Below are 19,631 nucleotides of genomic sequence, written 5' to 3'. Positions count from 1 at the left end.
AAAAACAGGCTAGACTGATTACTGGTTGCAGAGACAGTAATCACATGAAACTATCAGAGAAAATTGTTATATGAGAGAGATTGAACTCATGGGTTATATATGGGCTTGGACCTGGCTATTCGTATGGGAACAACCATTGAGCTCATATGGCTGTTCAGATGGGTCACCCCCTCCCTATTAGACTAGCCACCCATTCAAAGCACCACATTGCGCTACACATACGTGCTCGGACGGTCACCGTCCTCGCTCGCAAGTGCACTATACAATCTTTTCTAAACATAACATATGATAATGGATCACAAACATAAATAAGCCAAAAGATTTCCTTCTCCATAACCGATGTGGAACTAAAGTCCCACACCATTATTTAGAAAATTCCAACAGATCAGAAAAGAAGAAGGGGGGGGGGGGGGAAGGCAACAGTTAGGTTTATGAAGAATAAATATACTTAGAGTCTGCCACAATCATACTTAGCATGACTAATTGATTTTCCAAAAAGGATCAAGAGAAGGAGAAGTAATCCAATCTTCACCATAGAAGATGAAGTCATTTGGAGCAACCCTGTAAGGTAACTCTGGGTGGAGATCTTCAGCAATCTCATCCTCCTTTCCTTCACATATCTATCAAAAGCTGCTTCTACATTTTTATTTTCTTGCATCACTTGTTTTCTTCTACTTTCTTCAGGACCTGCAAGCTTATAAATCTCTTGGTCCAAGCATCTTGCAAGCACAATTGAATCCTCTAAACCTAAAGAAGCACTTTGTCCCAAGAGTGGAATCATTACATGCATGGCATCTCCTGCAACAGTTACCTTTCCTTTTCTAAAATTTCCAATAAGTAGGTCCCATGGTGTGTGAAATCTCATCCTGTGGAGAGTCAAGGAACCAAGTTCACTGTTGTTTATCATCTCTATCACTTCTTCTGGAAAATCCTTAATATATTTCAAAGTTGAATCTCTAATGAGCCTGGTGTCTTTTGAATCCCTTGAATCTGTACAAAACTGTCAATTATTAGGACTTAAAATGAAACTCATCTTAAATCATTGCAATTTTGGTTTGAATGGTTTAAGCTTATGTGGTTAATATTGAACATGCAGTATACATATATACATTCTCATAATTAGGATTAATTACCTTAAGGGTATCTAATGTTTAGAGAAATTACGTCCCGGGTATCTCACTTTTGATATATTAGGTTTGAGGTATCTCATGTTGCATAAATGAGCAAGAGTTCTTTGTGGGGGAGCATGGCCCCTGTGTGTGCATGGGGCCAATGTAAGAGTGCATGGTGGCATCAAGGGCGTTTATTACTGCCTTTCATGGGGGTGGGGCAGTCATTCTACCTCCTCCCCCAATCTGTATCAGGGTGGAGGGCGCATACTCCCCCATAGAGAACTTTCTCCCTTCATAAATATTATATTGGAGGAATGTTTTTTTTTTCTTTCAAATTTTCAATTTTACCCATCGATATTATGTTTGGCGATTCCCTTTTTTTCGGAAAATCTGCCCAACACCTGAATCATTATCCCCTCCAATTCCTCACATGGGGGCGGAATTGATCACCCTACCTTTTGCCCGAAAACGCTGCCCAAGGTGGGGTCCACTCCCCCTATTAGAGGAAGGAGGATTTGGAGGTGCCTGCAAATTGGAGGTGATAATTATTCCCAATACCCACCTTTAATGGGAAAGAAAGAAAAAAAGGGGAAAGAATTAATCGAATCAGACCTTAAACCATCTCCTCGATCATTGGAGATTTGGAGGGGAAAAGTTTCTAAAGGTATGGACAAAGTTGAAAATATGAAAAAAAAAGTAAGCAAAGTATAATATATCAAACATGGAACACCTTAAATGCAATTTCTTTAAACATTGAGTACGTAGCCCAAGTTTAATTTACTAATGACCCTGTGGTCTCCAATAATGGGAAAATATGCAAACAAGAACTCAAAGAAAGAGAGATAAAGATATTTTTGCTTACCTTGAGGAGTCCATTTCCGGGTTAATAACCAATAGACAAGCTTATCATCAATCGGAGTTCTTGATAGTGTCGCTTGGTCTCCACTTAATCTAAGGATCTCATTTCCCAAATCATGGCCATTTGGATAATTTGTGAAACCTCTCACTCCACAATAAGGTAAAAGCTTTGTGGCTTTTAACCTTAGCCATTTGGCCACCACAGACTCTACTCCATCACATCCAATTACAACCTGTGATAAAATCAATTAATTTTATTACAGAATAAAGCAATTGTCACCCATGGAGGACACTTTCTCATCATATGGTTGGATTTTTTTTTTTACTCAAATCAATTATGCTTGGAAATCCTTTATTGCAAAACTAATATTTCTATAATAGATTAATTTCTGTAATAAATATTTTCAATTGAAACAAATAGAACTTAAGAATAGGTGTTTAGGATAGTAAAAATTACCTTTGCCTTGATAACATTCCCGTCGCGAAGTTGAAGAACAGGATCGGAAGTTATCGGGTCCAATTCGACATCTACTATATCGATTCCGAATCGGATTGTATTGGGTGGTAAATTGTTGGCCAAGGTTCTAATGATATCTCCTTTGTTCAATACTCTAAATTCCTCTCCACTACAAGAAATTAATACACTTCTTATAATTGAAATGAAAAAAAGTAAGAAATTCATGTAGTGTTTGGTATGCATTCTAAGTCGATTTTGCATTCTTGGATGATAAAAATAGTTGTTTTTATTGCCCGAGAATGCAAAATCAACCTAGAATGTATTCCAAGAAAGCATACCAAACACTGCCTTTGTATAGGATAGAAAATGTGATACGATGAATAAAATTCCTCTCCAATGCATGACTCTATATGCTACACATTATAATAGTATATCATATATACTTGGGTTGGGCTTGGCTTGGCTTGGGTATATGACTTCAAAGAAATTAGCTAAAAGTCTAAAGCAGGAATATAGCCAAGTTCTGGTTTGGGCATTTATTGAAATTAAGGCCCAATTACAAAAAGTGGATTAGGCTAAAAATTACCCGAGCCTGGCAGATGTACACACTTCTACATGGGCTGGATCTTGCAAAATTTTACAAGTTTATTTGGCAAGAAATTAAGGATAAGGGTTTCATGGTCTGTGTAGTCCATGTGATTAGAATTTAATTGAGTGATTTTATCCACAAAAAAAAAAAAAAAAACTTACTTGAGTGATGTTTCCCGTCGGGAACCTCTGTCGAGCGAGATATCTCGTACCCTGGATATAAAGCATACATATTAGTGGGAAGGAAAAATAATTGGTTACAACGTTTACTGGGTTTTTTCATTTTTTTTTAGGTCATATGGTAGTGACACTTAGTCAAAAAAGATTCACATATTTTTCACATCGTCATCTAATTATTGGTTGATTTTGGTTGGATTTTATATTACTATGCAACTATTTGGAGTAAAGCTTCAAAAGTTGTTTTAAAAAATTGCTTTTGTTTGAAAAATAGTTAGAGACCATTGAAAAAACAACAAAAATTTTCTCATAAATCTTAAGAAATATGATTGAGATATGCCACTAAATCTGATATGTGATTTTCAATTGATTAATTTTCCATTTATCAAATGGTCTGAAGGGGCAAAGAATATATTAGGAAGCTCATATTGCAATATCATATCCGTGGGGCTAGAAGAGATCCAAATGTGGTCCACATTGATCCGTACAAGGACCTGAACAAGATTTGTACTAAGGGTGCAAATGAACCATGCTAGATTGGAGTATCCATAAATTAGAGCCAAATTGGGATCAAGCCTAACTTGGCCCGGCTCATTTTAGGTCAAACTTCAAAATTAAGCCTGAATCCATACCTAAGGTTACTGTACATCTGAGTAACCCAAATGGATCTTAGGAAGGACATTATATGGATCAAAAGAGATATCCATGCCTCGGTACATTGACTATTTCTTTGGGTTGATTTGGATCCATATTAAGAATATGAATCTTACCCAGTTTAATGATTTATACGTATTAAGATATTGGAATTTCTTTTATGGGCGTACGTTCTCTATCTGGGAGCGCATCTAGACACAGGATGCGCCCAGACACATGGGGCGGGACAAGGGTGAGATTTTGGGTATTTAAGGGGGCAGGATGGTCATTTCACCCACCACCATGTGTCTGGCTCACCTTGCACCCCCGGTGTAGAGAACTTTATCCCTTCTTTTATATATTATCAGAATGGATCCAACATTACAAAAGAATATTAGACAATGGAAACAATTTTCCTTCACCTAAGGTTCTCCCTTGATTGTGGGGTTCGGATGGTGTGTAGAGGGGATCGAAGACCAATGGGAGTATTATCAACTTCGTATAGGGGATATAGCACTTATGATCTTAGATAGATGTATTTTACTTTCACTCACGGTGAAGGAAAGCTTTAAACGGCTTACCCACATAGAAAAAGAGCTGTTTCTCTTAAATCCTTGCCTACACCAAGCTGATCAAGTGCTCGCCAACCATTCGTGTAGACACTTATAGTGTCTGCTCCTGAGGTTCTTAAAGAGTCTGCTCTTTCAACAACTAGACTTTCATATCCTTTCCTGCAAAAATTTTTGCATTGAAAATTTTGTTAGTCAAAGTAAATAGTACATTGTATTGATGTCTATATCGATTCTTGACCGGTACAAATATATGATACAGATCAGACCATGGTTCGTAATCTTGGGATTGCTCTCTGGATCAGTATAGTAATCGATCTCGGAATTGCTCTGATTAAAGTTGAATATAATAGATTTGCCCCTGCTTTTTAATAAAACCAATTTTTTTTAACGTTTTTACTCCATGGGTCATACCAATGAATTGGTATCAGATCGATCAAAGATCGGGATCAATCTCAACCAATACCAATCTGATCCTGGCAAATCCCCTGATTCAAGACCGATTTTTTGACCCATGGATCGATATAAATTAAAAAATGGACTACATTTTGACTGATAAAATTAAGTGTATCCTTATCAGTGTAGTATGATCAGTTTTGGTATCCAACAATGTCAATACAGATCAACCGATACATCAATACAACACAGATACGTAGAATCATGGTTCCAACCATTAATCAGTGGGACCCATTCATATTTGTATCTGGAAATTGGGAACATTTGCATAAATATGGACTAGCATTTCTTCCTCCCTTGGTTGATTGGAGGCTTGCCAGTTGAAGTGCATGCCCCCAAGAGATCATGGGTTGGACTCTACTGGTCAAACTTGTGCCATTAAAAAAGCACCCTTTCCCCCTCCCCTCTACCTTGAAAGTTGTAGGTTTTGTTGGCTTATCTTAGCTTTCCCTTTAATTGGTAGTTGTAGTTGTCCTAGGAGTGTCAACCAGTTGGGCTCGGTCGGTCTTGATCGGGCTTAACCAACCTCAAGCCCTGTACTGTGACCAGCCGTTTAGCTAATCGGGTTGGGCCTAGTCGTGCTCGTCCAATCTCAAGCTTTAATCGGACACTGGAATTGAGCCTTAACCGGGTTGTGGGCCTATTTAACTCTAGACGTTCTAGATATAAACGGCCTCTAAACGATGTAGCCCTAAAAAACAATAACAATTTCCACCGAAAATTTTAAAAACATTAACTAGATCACAAGGATTCGTCCAAATACTTGGAAGGAAGATATATGATACATCATCTCAACAAAAATCATGTAAAAAGTAGTTCATAATCTCTCTCTTCAGAAGATTAATCAAGAGAGATGGATACTTTCTACCTAAAAACCAAAATTTACCAATTCTTATCAACCGGAATAAAATTGAATCAAATCACAGAAGGCAACCCTACAAGTATGCAATATATCTGGAATTCACAAGGATGAAGGATCTAGACATCACACCATTGGATTCTGGTTCAGCAGGAGATTTACAACTTATTTTACACAAAAAATGTGCGAGAAATTCTTGTTAAGTTGGAAAAATCAAATAAATTTAACCCTTTCCATTAGTGAGGGCTCAGCTAGAAAAATTATCAAAAGGTACAAAACAACAATGCCAAGACATTTTACATTCCACAAACATGAACAAACAGGCTATGCTTAACGAACATGTTTAAATTTTAAAAAAAATGAGAATTTCAACTTTCAAGCATATATTAAAGGATCAGACTAGGTCGAACCTATAAACGATCGATCTGATCGGGTGCCAAATAGCTAGAACTCCACATTGGAACGATCAGTTATTAAACCTGTTAGGCCAGATCGGGCCGGGTCGGGCCGGGCTTTAGCAAAAAAGAGACTAAGCATTTTTCCCTTCGGGAGTAATAAATGCAAGATTTCAAAAGATTTTTTTTTATTGGAAATTTTTGGATTGATGAGTGAGCATTAAAATAATTTATTTTGTTTTGGAATTTTCTAATTCACAATCTGTAAAGGTACCAAATCATTTGTCTCCATCTTTTAATTAATTTTAATCTCTCACACACACATTGGGTCGATGATGTGGAAAGTACTAATCTTCCAGGAATTTTTATCACCTCCAATTCGCTGCCCCCTCCAATTCCCTTCAATTCCCTCTAATCCCTCACGTAGGAGCAGAAATGACAACCCTACCCCACCTTGGGCAGTGTGTTCGGACAGTGGATAAGGTGGTCATTTCCGCTCCTATGTGAGGGATTGGAGGGAATTGGAATGGGCAGAAATTGGAGGTGATAACGATTCAAAGGTCTAGCCTTCTTGTCGTTCCTGAGGACCTATTTGTCCTTTGCTTAAAGTATAAAGATGGGTTCTCATCTTGGATCTTTATCTCCTCCAGTACCTTGTCTGGCCCAGTTCCTAGTTCCTCTAACAAGGAGGGGTTAGAACAACTATCCTAACACTTCACGAACACTCTCCTCAAAGAGGGTCTACCACTACCACCCCCTAGTAGAGGAACTGAGGAACTGGGCCGGGCATGGAACTAGAGGAGATAATTTTCCCACTCATATCCATGTCGCTATTGCATGGGAGTCAGCATGTTTGCAATCTAGATTGTGTAGGGTGCATTATTACTAGTCAGGTTGTGTTTGGAATGCATTCTTGCAAGTTGATGTTACATTCTAGATAAAAACAGGAATGCATTCCCAAAATAAATATCAAACACAATCATAGAGTTCATTTGCTTTGGGCCTTGCATTTTTTTTTTATGATAGTATGTTACTTAGTCGACCAATTAATGAAGTCTTACTTTTTTTTTCTTTTTTTTTGGGGTTCAAGATACCATCTTTATCCCCTCAATTTGTCTGTTCCTCAATTTCCTCAATTTCATCTAATAAGGGGCAGAAATGACCACCCTATCCCCTGTCCAAACACACTGTCCGGATGGAGTCCACCTCCCCAATTCAGATCGGCTATGGCCTGCCTACCCGTAGCAGCCAGAGCAGCGCTCTGATGAAGCGCGGTGTAATGATCGCCTTACCCCTGTTAGACTCCTTGCCCAAGCGGAGGTAAGGCGATCATTGCACCGCGCCTCATTAGTGCGCTGCTATGACAGCTACGGGCAGCAGGCCGTAGATGATCAGGATCCCCACCTCCCTCTATTAGAGGAATTGAGGAAATTGCCAGATAGACAAATTGAGGTGATAATTTTCCTATAGGGCCCTACGAGGAGGAAAGAAGGCCCACAAGTTCACAAAGGGCATCAGGGCCATACTTCTTGTAAACTGAGAAATAGTGGTGCATATGGATAATTAGATTAAGTCTTATTTTATATAGGTAGACCCAAGAAGAACAATTGAATTCATGAATTCTTTATTGTGAGGTGTTGGTTCTAAGCTTCTCTCCAGCGCACATCGTGCGGCTGGGGGGTTTTGATTCACATTATCACATGCATCTCAGTACAGTGGCGTGTGGATTGAGGCCTCCCAAGTCGGATGATGTGCACTGGACATCATTCCGCAAGAGATGAGCTCAAAACCAAACTAAGCAGTCCCTTGGAATGATTTGAGAGAGAGAGAGAAAGAAAATTTCAGATTTAGTACCTTCTTCAAGAACTAAGTTTGGCCGCCTTCTATTCAAGCAGATAACGTACTCATATATCCAAGAGAGATTTACGGAGAAAGGGAGAGATAATAAAGAGTCTCGTACCTTCAAAGTGATGATCGTTTTATGAACTGAAGGTGGTATCTTAGGACACAACACACACAGATCGAGGTAGACAGAGAATAAAGAGTCTGATTCATCGCCCCAAACACCCACACACACACAAACAGAGAAAAACAAGCAGAAGAAGTACCTGTGAAGAGCGAGGGCGGTGGCAAGACCGCAGATTCCACCTCCTACAATGACGATGCCTGAAATGACCATCTCTCTCTCTCTATTACCAGAACTATGCAAATAAAAGAGAGTCGCACAGTCCTTTTATATGAAGTATTTCTTTAACTTAAAAGAAAAAAATGTAGTATTTTGTTTGAGGGTTGATGTTCTCTTAGCCGCAGCGCAGCCTGTGCTCACACACATGGGCCTGCCATTCAGGTGGCAGGATGGTCATTTTGCCCACCCCCATGTGTGTAGGCACAGCCTACACCCCTGGCACAGAGACCATTTGGTCTTTGTTTGATGTATAATGGCAAAAGGTTTGGTGCACGATCCTGCCTGTTGGATGGGAATGAGGGATCTTGTATACTTATCCAATGGTTGAAAACATGATCTTGTACCATGCAAGGTGCTGTATGAAACCTCTCCCCATGTATAATTAATACTTTTTAAATAGTAATCCTTTGATCTTGATATGGTATTCATGATCAAGAACGTCAGAAATTTTGTAAAATGAAATACGGGAAAGGTTCCTGAAAGGCAGTGTGGCCCTATGCCAAGATGAGGCCAATGGAAGCACGGAAGGAAGCATGGAATCGGTTCCTCTGCACGTACCAACAGATGAATGTACATGTGAGAGCCAATCACATTTTAATTTTGTTTCCATCAAAACCCCTCCTCCCCTTGTAAATGGCAGAAATAGGACAGATGGTTGGCTCTCGCATGTACGTTCACCTATTGGTACGTGTAGATGATCCATTCTTAGGAAGCATCAATAGGAGGGATTTCCACCTTTCATGAGGGGTGGAGCAGTCATTTTGCCCCTTCTGTGTTTGGGCACAGGAGCCACACTGTTGGGAAAAAAAAAAACAACCATAAGGAAGAACCCAAACAAACAATCACACACAATGTAAGGAATTTACTTTGTTTCGACAAGATTGCCTACATTCATCAGAGAGAACTAAAGATTTTCTGTTATTTCTTAGAAACTCTCTACACCACTCTCTACCTCATAAACTGCTCCCTTTTGCTTGCAACTAGGGTTATCCACAAAAGACAATATGTAAGGAATCTCAAAACCCTAATCCCCACATAATTAAAATTCTATCCTTGTGTATGTAATGGACCTAAAATTCGTTGAATTACAAAGACGGACCCAATAGTAATTATGTAAACCCACGGAATATAAGAGATACCCAACCCCAACAATCTCCACCAGGCTTAGATTCTACAAGTCACCCTAAAGAAGACTATTATTGATGTCGACTTTGCAAACTCTGCTATTGGTGTCTTTGTTTGTCTGCTATACCTAAATCGACATGGCCCACACCCCCACCTAGGGGTGTCTCGTATAACTCATAGTCACTACATGATGTGACATGGTTCTACCCCTCTTACCGTTGCATCTTGTTTAGAGAGGCGAAATAGCCATTGAAGCGTTCATTGGAGAAATGTGAACTCTTCATCGCCTACCAATTTATTTGATCTATGCTTGCCATCAACCTGAACGAATCATATTACCGTTAATTTATATATGAATCCATAAGATTTATACCAACGGAGCGAAATCAATCCTTTCAACCCAAATTCAATTTTTTTCGTATAAAACCAACCTTGTATATATCATGGATCCAGATCTCCTATGGCCCAGCTGCCTATAGCAGCCTATGCAATGTGACAAGACCACGCGTTTAATGATCGCCTTACCCCCACTCAGATAAGGTGCTGGATAGGGGGTAAGGCAGTCATTGCATGCATAATCCAGTCTACACTGCATAGGCTGCTACGGGCAACTGGGCCGCAGACGATCTGCATTGATATATCGTACCGATTCGAAATTTTTTTTTTCCTCAATCAACCGTTTCCTTCTTTCCTAGATTTTTAAACTTTTCTTTCAAATCTCTCTTTTACTTTATACGGACTTCTCCTGACATCTTTTTTGTTTTTTTTCAATTAGATTGTAAAAAGTATAAAAGCCAAACCTTGGCAGCTTGATTTCCTTCCATGTGGGTAGCTGATCCGGATTGAAAATAATAATTCCCACTCCCTTGTGCTTGCAACTAAACAACCCCAACCAATCTCCTCCTCTCAAACATGATTTGACGTATCGATATTGAATCACCCAATGTGATTGATACTGCACAGCTTTATCTTCAACCAAACCCCAACCAACCACTTTTATTGTTATCCATCTTTGAAGTAACTTCTTCTCATTTTCCGTATCCATCTCCTTGTGGGTTTTTTGGTAACTTCTTCTCATTTTCCATATCCATCTCCTTGTGTTTTTTTAGTAACTTCTTCTCATCTTCCGTGTACTTGTAAGTGGGTGGGCACGCCCTTCAGTTTTTTTGGAGATGTACTTGAACATGATGGTAGCAATTGGTTTTAATGCATATTTTATTTTTGAAAAAAAAAAACCCTCCTCGATCCTTTAGAAAATTCAAGGGTAAACTTATCCAATGGCTGATCCGTGTGTATATCGTATTCGTATCATATTGATTTTGAAAGTAATCGATACCTGATCTGATATAGTATATTAAATTCATGCTCTCAACTCTCTTGTCTGTGAGATACTTGAGGCGATTTTGATTTTCTTTATACAATACTCAATGTGGAATTCTCCCTATGAAGTGTCTTCAAAATCCCCTTATTTTGTACTGTACAAATCAAACCTCACAATCGTACAATTCTTTTCCTTTCTTTCTCTTTCCTTGCACACCGCCCTTTCTTCAGATCTCAGTGCACATCTTGAAACAATCTATCAAACCTCATTATGATACAAGTTGTTGGGAACGAATACACAATCACGAGAAAGAACCTAAACAAACAATCACACACAATGCAATGAATTTACCTAAGAAAACTAAAGATTTTTCACTATTTCCTAAAAACTCTTTACACCATTCTCTACCTCACAAAGTGCTCAATTTTGCTTGTATTTAAGATTTTCCACACAAAGACAATATATAGGAAATACCAAAACCCTAATCCCCACATGACTACAATTTTACCCTCACATGTGTAATGGACCCAAAACCTATCCAATTACAAATACAGACCCAATAGTAATTATGTGAACCTCCATAATACAAGACATACCCAACCCCAAAACATGCTACCTTTCAAACTTCGTTTTCCCATCAAATATTTTGGAAAAAAGGTTCTATGAGCAAACAGGGCAAGGTATGCTAGCACCTGTATATCTCTCTCTCCTTCTCACATAAAATGATCTTGCTGCCCTACAATGTATGAAATCGTTTTATCTCACGTTATTAGTTCATTCCTCTATGCCCTAAATGTTCTCTGTGTCGGGGGCGCAAGCTGCACCCAGACACATAAGGGATGGACAAAATGACCACCCTGCCCCCTGTATGGGAGAGGATTGAGCACGCAGCCCACTCCAGATAACGAGCAGCCTTGCCCTATGGAGGGGTGGGATGGGAGGTGCCGGGTGGTCCTTTCCCATGCTGAAGGGAGAAATAGACACTAAGATGGGCATGCATCCCGGTTGATTGCCCACCCTTTTCCATGTATAAATGATCTCTAACTACGCACTGAAAAGGAAGGGGATCGGAGCAAGAAATGGGCAGAGCTTAGTCTAATAGTCAATAGACCGGATTTTAATCCAGATTCTATTTGTATCTCGTCCATTAAAGGCGGATTTGGATGAACTATTTAAAATCCGGTCGGCTTCGATCATATTTGATTAATAATTGAAGTATATGGATTTTGCTACATCCACCCTGATTAAGACCTATCCGGCTTTAAGTTTTGGTTTGCCTGGTATGCATAAATAATTTATGGCCCATAATTTATTTGGGTAGAGGTTTCCCACGATGATAGTATGGAGAATCTCTCAAGCCACATCAATAGACGCGTGGGAGAGAGTTTCGTATATAGGAGACCCATTTGGTGTGGGAAGAATGAGAGTGTTATTAAGGGGTTCACTAGTGACAGTGTAAGAGACCTTGAGAAGGAATCCCCACACTGATATCATGTGGGAAGAGAGAGAGTGTCAATGAGAGTTCTTCTATCAAGCGGCATAAAAGAACGCACCAATGAGGTGCAATTAAACGGTATTGTACATAATATGGTTGTAATTTTATGGGTCTACCTGAGTACCAAATGCTATTTCCACCCTCTTCTTGTATTATGGTTTGCGATGGTAGTTTTAATATAAACTCTAGAGAGGTGGGATGAGCATCTCTTATTGTTCATGATGGCCTATTTGTTAGAGCTACCTTAAACTTTGGCTATAGAAGGAGCACACAAGAATCCAAAGCGAGGGAAGTGTTCGAGATTGCTGATGTATCATCTAAGGTTTTGATTTAGTCAACGAATTTTTTTTATACATTAAAAAATGGTATTAAACATAGGAGGGCGGTGCGGTGCGGTCATTTCATTCAAAGAGGAAAGAGATAGACACACAACTGTGCAAGCGTACTTCGCCTCAACAACTCAGAGAACATTTTCTCATATATTAAAAATGATACATTAATCATGTACAATAGTTATTGGCTAATTGAGTTGAGGATGGTTGATAGTATATGGAAGTTGAAAGTTTTTCTTTAGGTGAAGAAGTTTAAATTTACAACTTGTTTCTATTTATATTGTTGAGTTAATGATATATATCATTATATATAATAAAAAATTAACTAGTACAAGAAGTTGTCATTAAATGGATATATCTGATTAATAATACTATATCCGAGTATATAAAAATGAAATCAGAAGTGCATATCTAACAATATTTAAATTGATTTGTTTTTAGGCACGAGATCATTATCTGGTTGTGTAGCCTCTGCACTAGTGCGAGGTCAATAAGAGTATACAAAGGGGCATCAACATATATGTGATTTTGGATTTCACATAGGATAGGACGGTAATTTTGTACTCCCTTATGCCAAGGTGTCGGGGCGATGTGACCAGGTAGCATTCTTTTCCCCTTTTTTTTTTTTAAGTGAAAGGATCTCTCGATCACACCAAGGGAGGCTCCATTAGCACCCTCTCTCTATCACTTTATCTCACATGAAATTACCTAACTACGCGTCTATATACAAAATCATGTCCTCACACTTCATTGGTGGTCTCCCTTTTGCGGCTTGATGAAGACCTCTTTATCGGATCTTTATCTCCTCCATTTCTCTATCTGACTCAGTTCTCCAGTTCTTCTAACAAAGGGAATGAAATGACCATCCTACCCCTGCCCAAACATTCTACCCGGATGGAGTTCACCACCCCCTATTAGAGGACCTTGGGAATTGGGCCCTGCAGGAAACTGGAGGAGATAATTTCCCCCCCTCTACCTATTCTTAAATGACTGAATACATATTTACCCCAAAAAATAAAAAAGACTGAATACATAGTCATATATTTCTACACCGAATTCGACACCCCCAAACAAAAAAACAAATCTCTACACCGAATCCGGTATTGATTACAGCCCAACTTGGGGAATGGGGAGGCACAAAGGAATATAATGCAATTTGCTCTGTTGCACCGAACTTTATTCCCTAAGGGATAAAAGAGTTTTCGTTTTGCTAAAAAGGAATCATAAAGGAATGACATGCGATAATGTGATTTGTACGTGGAATGATCTACAATACCCACTTGCAATTTCACTGTCACGACTACTCCCTCCTTCAATGGAAATGTGACTTCCACTGGAACCAGATCGTCTCTAGCTTGCATCCGATGGCTGGGCAGTGCCCTGGGATGCTGTTATGTACAATAGTCCCACATCGGTCCCATAAGAGTTTGGACTTTGGATGTGAGCATATATAATATTTGATTCTCTCCCCTTGTAGACCGATTTATTAGGATGAGTTTTTCCAATCATATCAGATGCATATCAAGTGTATCCCACCATTGTATTGCACGCACTGACACTTTAGAGATGATCCGGGTCCAACTTTCAGTATAAGATAGGGATTCTCTCTATTAATCAAGTTCACCATCAACATTTTTTTTTTTTAACAGAATACTATCATGATTTATTATTCAAAATGCCCTTGGAACGGACTACTCTCGTTCTCAACCAAAATGCAAAATGAGCTACGTTGTGCATTCCTAAATGGCATACCAAACAACTTGTCTTTTTCTTTTTGTCTCAGAACTGGTTTTCGAATTAGAATTCATTCCAAGAAAGCATATCAAACACAACCTAAGAGAGAGTTTAAATCTTTTACATTCTATAGGGAGAGGATTCTCTGAACAAGTAAGGTATTTTACATTCTTTTCTATTTATTGTTTAATTATTTTTTTTTAAAAATTATTATTATTATATATGTGAGGATGCATGGAATGCGCCATAGGTTCAGAAGACCTGTTTCCCATTTATTTATTGCTTAAGAAAACCAACGCAGACCTTGTTCTCCAACATGTTTCATAAGCAAATTAAGAGATTTGTTCTAACAATCAAATTGACACCAGCAAAAATTTAAAGGATAAATATCAATTCTGCAGTATCCCTCGCCGCTTGGATATTTTGTTGTACATCGAAATTTGCAAGAATCCAGGTTTTTGCAGTACCCAAAGTTCTGAAGGCATATTTTTGCTTCAGCTTCACTCACCATCTTCCCAACTGCATATTCACCATAATATGTTCATGAGAGAGAGAGAGCCCAGCCCACAAGCATTGCCTTTCATATGTGGGTCATGTTAAAGATTATCTTTTTGACATTTCTTTTAAAGGATAAATAAAACAAGGGAGAATGTTCTCTATGCCGCAGCGTAAGCTGCGCCCAGGCACATGGGCAGCCTATGAGGGGGCAAGATAGTCATTGCACCCGGCCATTCCCATGTGCCTGGGCACAGCCTGCACTGCGGCACAGAGAACAGTGCCCCATAAAACAAAGGTCATATTGTCATACAAGATGCATGGGTATGTAAGTTAATATAGGAGAACTTTGCATTTTTTTTCTTAGGTGCAAGATCTACACCAGGCCAGACAGAGACCTATAACCATAAGAGACCAAACAAGGATCCACAAGGGGTTGGGACCCAATTAGGGATGTAAACGGATCGAATTTGGTCGGATAGTGGCATTATCATATTCGTATCCGATTATATTCGAACGGATTCGGATAATATCCTATCGGTTTTCGGATGGATTCGGATAATTTTCGGATAGTGATTTTTTGAATATGGATTCTCCTAAATGGATATGAATACGGATCGAATACGATTTTTTGACTATCCGTTGACATATTTATCATTTTTATGATGAAGGCTAGGATTGAGATTTGAGAGTTCAGTAACTACCTTTTCTTCTACTCTTCATAGTCTTTTATTCTCTTATGTTTTTTACTTTTGATTTTTTAATAGATATGTAATTCCATGTATCACATTGTATAAAAATAATATATAAACCAATAGCAAATCTAGAAAAAGAATCACATTATCTTAACTTATAAATTTATAAAAATAAGATAACAAAATCCAATAAGACAACTTAAAAGGATAGACAAACACAAAGTTATATTTCAGATATTTTATTACCGTCGGACTGCTAAACGAATCGGATAATAGTCGATCGGATAGGGGGATTATCATATTCGTATCTGATTAGTTTCGGACGGATTCGAATTCTCCTAAAAAGATACGAACGCGGATCGAATACGGATTTACGAATATCCATTTACATCCCTAGACCCAATGAGCCACACTTATTATTATACTATTATTACTATTATTAGATAGGATGTTTTGGGAGGGGGGGGGTAGTCAATTTGGCTCTCCTCTAGCCGTGGCAGGAGCTAGAGGGTCTAGCCCAACAAAACAAGAAGGGTTTTGGTCATTTTACAGGTGGGACCCAAGTGCATCCCCTATGAAATGACCATACCCCTCCCCCTTCTATTTTTGAGTGTTTTTGCTGGACTAGACCCTCCAGCTCCCGCCACGGCTGGAGGAAAGCCAGATATGGGGTTAGGAGGGAAGAACACGCGACCTTTCCTGAACTTATGCTAGCTCCAATTAGCAGTGTCGGAAGAATACAGAGGGTAAGGTCTTGATGAGGTGGACGACATCGAGGTGGCGGTGTGGGGAGGGAGTGAGAGATGTTGAGATTAGAATAGACTATGACATTATTGGGAAAGAAGGGAGGCAGTGCTTGGAGGTGGAAGGGGGACAATGTGGGACTTCATGCAGTGTAGGAAAGATACAAAGGGTAAGGGCTTGATGTGGTGGATGACATCGAGGCGGTGGTGTGTGTGGAGGGAGTGAGAAGAACAGACTGTGACATTGGTGGTGCTTGTGTTCATGTTGATTATGTTGGGATTTCACATGAAAGCAACAATCCTGATTCCTACATTAGATGAGAATGACTCAAATGCGAAGGCTTACAAGAATTTGGGCACCCTCTCCTTAATGGGTAACTTTTACAGATGAATTATTCCAGAGTCGCAATAAATTGTGGTTAGACACATGATGATTAGCTTTGGCCACAGGACAAAAAAATCTTAGTATTAATAATTAGCAATATAATCGTTGAAAAAATTATAGATTCTAGAATTCATGTAATTAAAAAGAGTTTGGTTAAAGTTTTTTAGAGTCGATTGTCGACAACCATTATTTCTGCATTTTTTTCTTCTTATTTTTTAAATATCATTAACATTACCTAAACTAGATTTTAGAGATTTGATCTAGTTTTAAAACATTATCCATTGTCGAGGCAAAATAATGGTGATAGAATTTCGCTATACTATTTTCCAGCAAGTAGTGGTTTCCAACGAACTTGGCTCTCCTCCAGCCGTGGCGGGAGCTGGAGGATCCAACCCAGCCAAAACGGGGGGTCATTTCATAGAGTGGGGCCCGCCTGTGAAATGACCCAAACACCCATGTTTTGACTGGATTGGAACCTCCAGCTCTCACCACAGCTGGAGGAGAGCAGAATTCGTTTTCAACCCCCACCCCTCTTTCAAGGGAAAAAAAAACTTGACTCCCCAATGAATAAATCATAAGTTCAGGATGATCATAAGGGACAAAATTTTGCTGCTACACTAGTTCCTGCTACAAGACTGGCAGCCAAGGAAATGGGATCTTAAAGGGTATTTTAGAAAATAATAAAACCTAGGAGGGTATTTATATATGAACCCAAAAGGGAAGTGAATTATTCTATTTCCTTGGCTGCCAACCTTGTAGCAGGAACATTCCTGCTACAAGTGTAGCAGCAAAATTTTTTTCGATCATAAGCTTGATCTTATCCTAAGTTCTGGAAACCATGGTCGTGATGAAATAGTCAAACAAAAAAACAAAGGTGGGATCACAAAGAACGACCCGACTCTCCAGCAGTCATTGCGGAAGCTGGAGGATCCAGCCTAGCAAAAACAGGTGGGGTTTTGGTCATTTCATAGGGGAGTCTGCTTGTGAAATGATCCAAACACCCCTGTTTTTGCTGGGTTGGATCCTTCCACTCCCACCACGGCTGGGGAAGAACTGAATACCACAAAAGAATGCCGATTGTAAACCAAAAACCACAAAAATTAAATCAAGTAGTATTTACCCAAAAAATAATTGAAGTACACATAGTCTGCAATAAAGATCAACCACGTTTTGAAGTAGTTTGTCATAAGGATCGATAATGAAATCAGACTAAAGAGTAAGGTTTTGAAAATTATACCTGAGGTGAGAACGATGAAGGCAAGGAGAAGGTACAAGGTATGGGAGAGCTTTGCCATCATGAAACCAAATACAACTTCTACTAGTTCCACCAAAATATTTTGTCACAAAAACCTTTTATATACTCAAGGACTCTGGAGGATTTATTTGCCTGTTTTTAGTGGTCATTAAATTTTAAATAAAGATTCATTCCAGATTAATACCCAGTTGTCAGAAGGCATTTATATCCTACCACTTATGTCTTAGCTGGATTGGGTTCCTTTGCAGCACGGTGTGTAGCGCACATTCAACGGCTGAGGTGCCACGATGTGCATGCCAACTCATATTTCGATGCATAACGTGGCAACCCAATCGTTGTATATGGGGTACACACCATGCTGCACTGCAGAGGAGCCAAACTGGCTATACCAACAACTGTCTAGCTCAGTTGGTGAGCCGTGGTGTGCTACATGCCCATGTTCACTAGGAGGTCTCGAGTTCGAGTCTTCTGGTTGATACCTTTCCCCCTCCCCAGATCACTCCCCCACTCCCAAAAATAATAAAAAAAAAAAAAGGGTTCTCAGAGCGGTTGGGCAGCATACCTTGGCACTTCCGTGTGTATCTCTCCCTTTATAGAAGGTGCCCCAAGGGCTGGCCAAATGTCGAAGCATAATTGGTTCAATTCAATTTAATGTAAGGGTGTAAATTGGGATGGTTCTTGGATCCCAATGGGCCATTCCCAGAACTGCCACATTTAGCTACAGTGAACGGTTTCAAACTTAAGATCCAAAACCGATTATCAGTGATAAGGTCTGATTCCGGTTCCTAAACGGTTAAGGGTATGCTGCTATAGTATCCAAAATTCTGGTGTGTACCTGTGCCCATGCACCACCCCGCCCCCATAAGATTGTGCCAGTCATTTTATGTCCAGCTATGTTTCGGCCCAGGATGCCGAGACGAACGACCAATGATGTTCTTTCTTTCAATTCTAAAATATATTTCTAAGCATTTAAAAAAATATCAAATATATATTTCTAAGCATGCAAATTGTCAAATATCAATCCTAACCATATAAACACTCAAATATTCATTCATAAACATATAAGCCAAATATAAATGGAAATCTTAAATAAATAAAAAATTCCACACCTTCAAATCACCAACTCTAATTAACATCTCAAATCATTCAAATAAACATCTTTCATCTCCAAATCACCAAAATCCTTGCAACTGACCATATATATGCCTGTTAAACGAGTTCTGATAGCTCAATTTGGTGCAAAGTGAGGTGTCCCATGACAGTTATAAGCCACCCATTGTGCCACGACCTTCTTAGCCTCTAATGTTGTGCTACTCCTTTGGAGAGAGGATGCTAGAGAAGTTTTAGCCAATTAAGCTTTCTTCTCTCCCAGTAGATTGTGTACTTTCTATCTTAGATCCTTCTTTTGCTCTAATGAATATGAATTTTTATCTTCTCAAAGTGCGGTGTATTGTTCAGTGCACTTTTAAAATGCATTCGACGGTGGCCAAGAAAATGTGCTTGGATTTTTATCCTCCCAAGTGCAATGGACACTGTCGGATGCACTTTAAAGGTGCAATGGGCAGTGCACCACACTTGAGAGGATGAAAATTCAACAAATGCCGGATCTCTATCAAACGTCGTTAAAAGTGCAATATATACAAGGGCAAGAGATCAATTCTTGGTCATGTAGCCCTTGCTCCAGTGTGGGATCAATTAGAACGCATGCAGGGGCATCAACACGGACGAGATTTTTTATTTTAAGAGGGATTGATCAAGTAAT

At 39.2% G+C, this 19,631-nt stretch overlaps 1 protein-coding gene across 2 annotated transcripts; it reads right to left on the bottom strand.

Moving 5' to 3' along the window:
* Positions 1-415: 415 nt before the first annotated feature.
* Positions 416-8,295, bottom strand: LOC122661002 (monooxygenase 1-like). 2 transcript variants are annotated; one of them, XM_043856288.1, is made up of 6 exons: positions 8,213-8,295; positions 4,407-4,556; positions 3,178-3,228; positions 2,428-2,596; positions 1,975-2,203; positions 416-990 (listed from the first exon to the last, which is right to left on the bottom strand). In XM_043856288.1, the coding sequence occupies exons 1-6, from the start codon at positions 8,281-8,283 to the stop codon at positions 449-451; spliced, it is 1,212 nt and encodes a 403-aa protein (XP_043712223.1). In that variant the 5' UTR covers positions 8,284-8,295; the 3' UTR covers positions 416-448. The 2 variants fall into 2 exon arrangements, with proteins under 2 accessions (XP_043712223.1, XP_043712224.1); XM_043856289.1 differs by lacking the exon at positions 3,178-3,228.
* Positions 8,296-19,631: the final 11,336 nt, after the last annotated feature.

Source organism: Telopea speciosissima, chromosome 5 (assembly GCF_018873765.1).
Source record: "Telopea speciosissima isolate NSW1024214 ecotype Mountain lineage chromosome 5, Tspe_v1, whole genome shotgun sequence".
In the NCBI taxonomy this organism is placed as follows: Eukaryota; Viridiplantae; Streptophyta; class Magnoliopsida; order Proteales; family Proteaceae; genus Telopea; species Telopea speciosissima.
The sequence above is the reverse complement of the archived record's forward strand: the minus strand, read 5'-3'. Positions and strand labels throughout refer to the sequence as shown.

Excerpts from the sequence above, each read along its gene's own strand:
- LOC122661002 (XM_043856288.1), bottom strand. The coding sequence starts at position 8,283 with ATGGTCATTTCAGGCATCGTCATTGTAGGAGGTGGAATCTGCGGTCTT. Across the intron at positions 3,229-4,406 it reads ACAGCTCTTTTTCTATGTGG|GGTACGAGATATCTCGCTCG; the intron begins GTAAGCCGTTTA and ends CTTTATATCCAG. Across the intron at positions 991-1,974 it reads CCGGAAATGGACTCCTCAAG|ATTCAAGGGATTCAAAAGAC; the intron begins GTAAGCAAAAAT and ends AGTTTTGTACAG.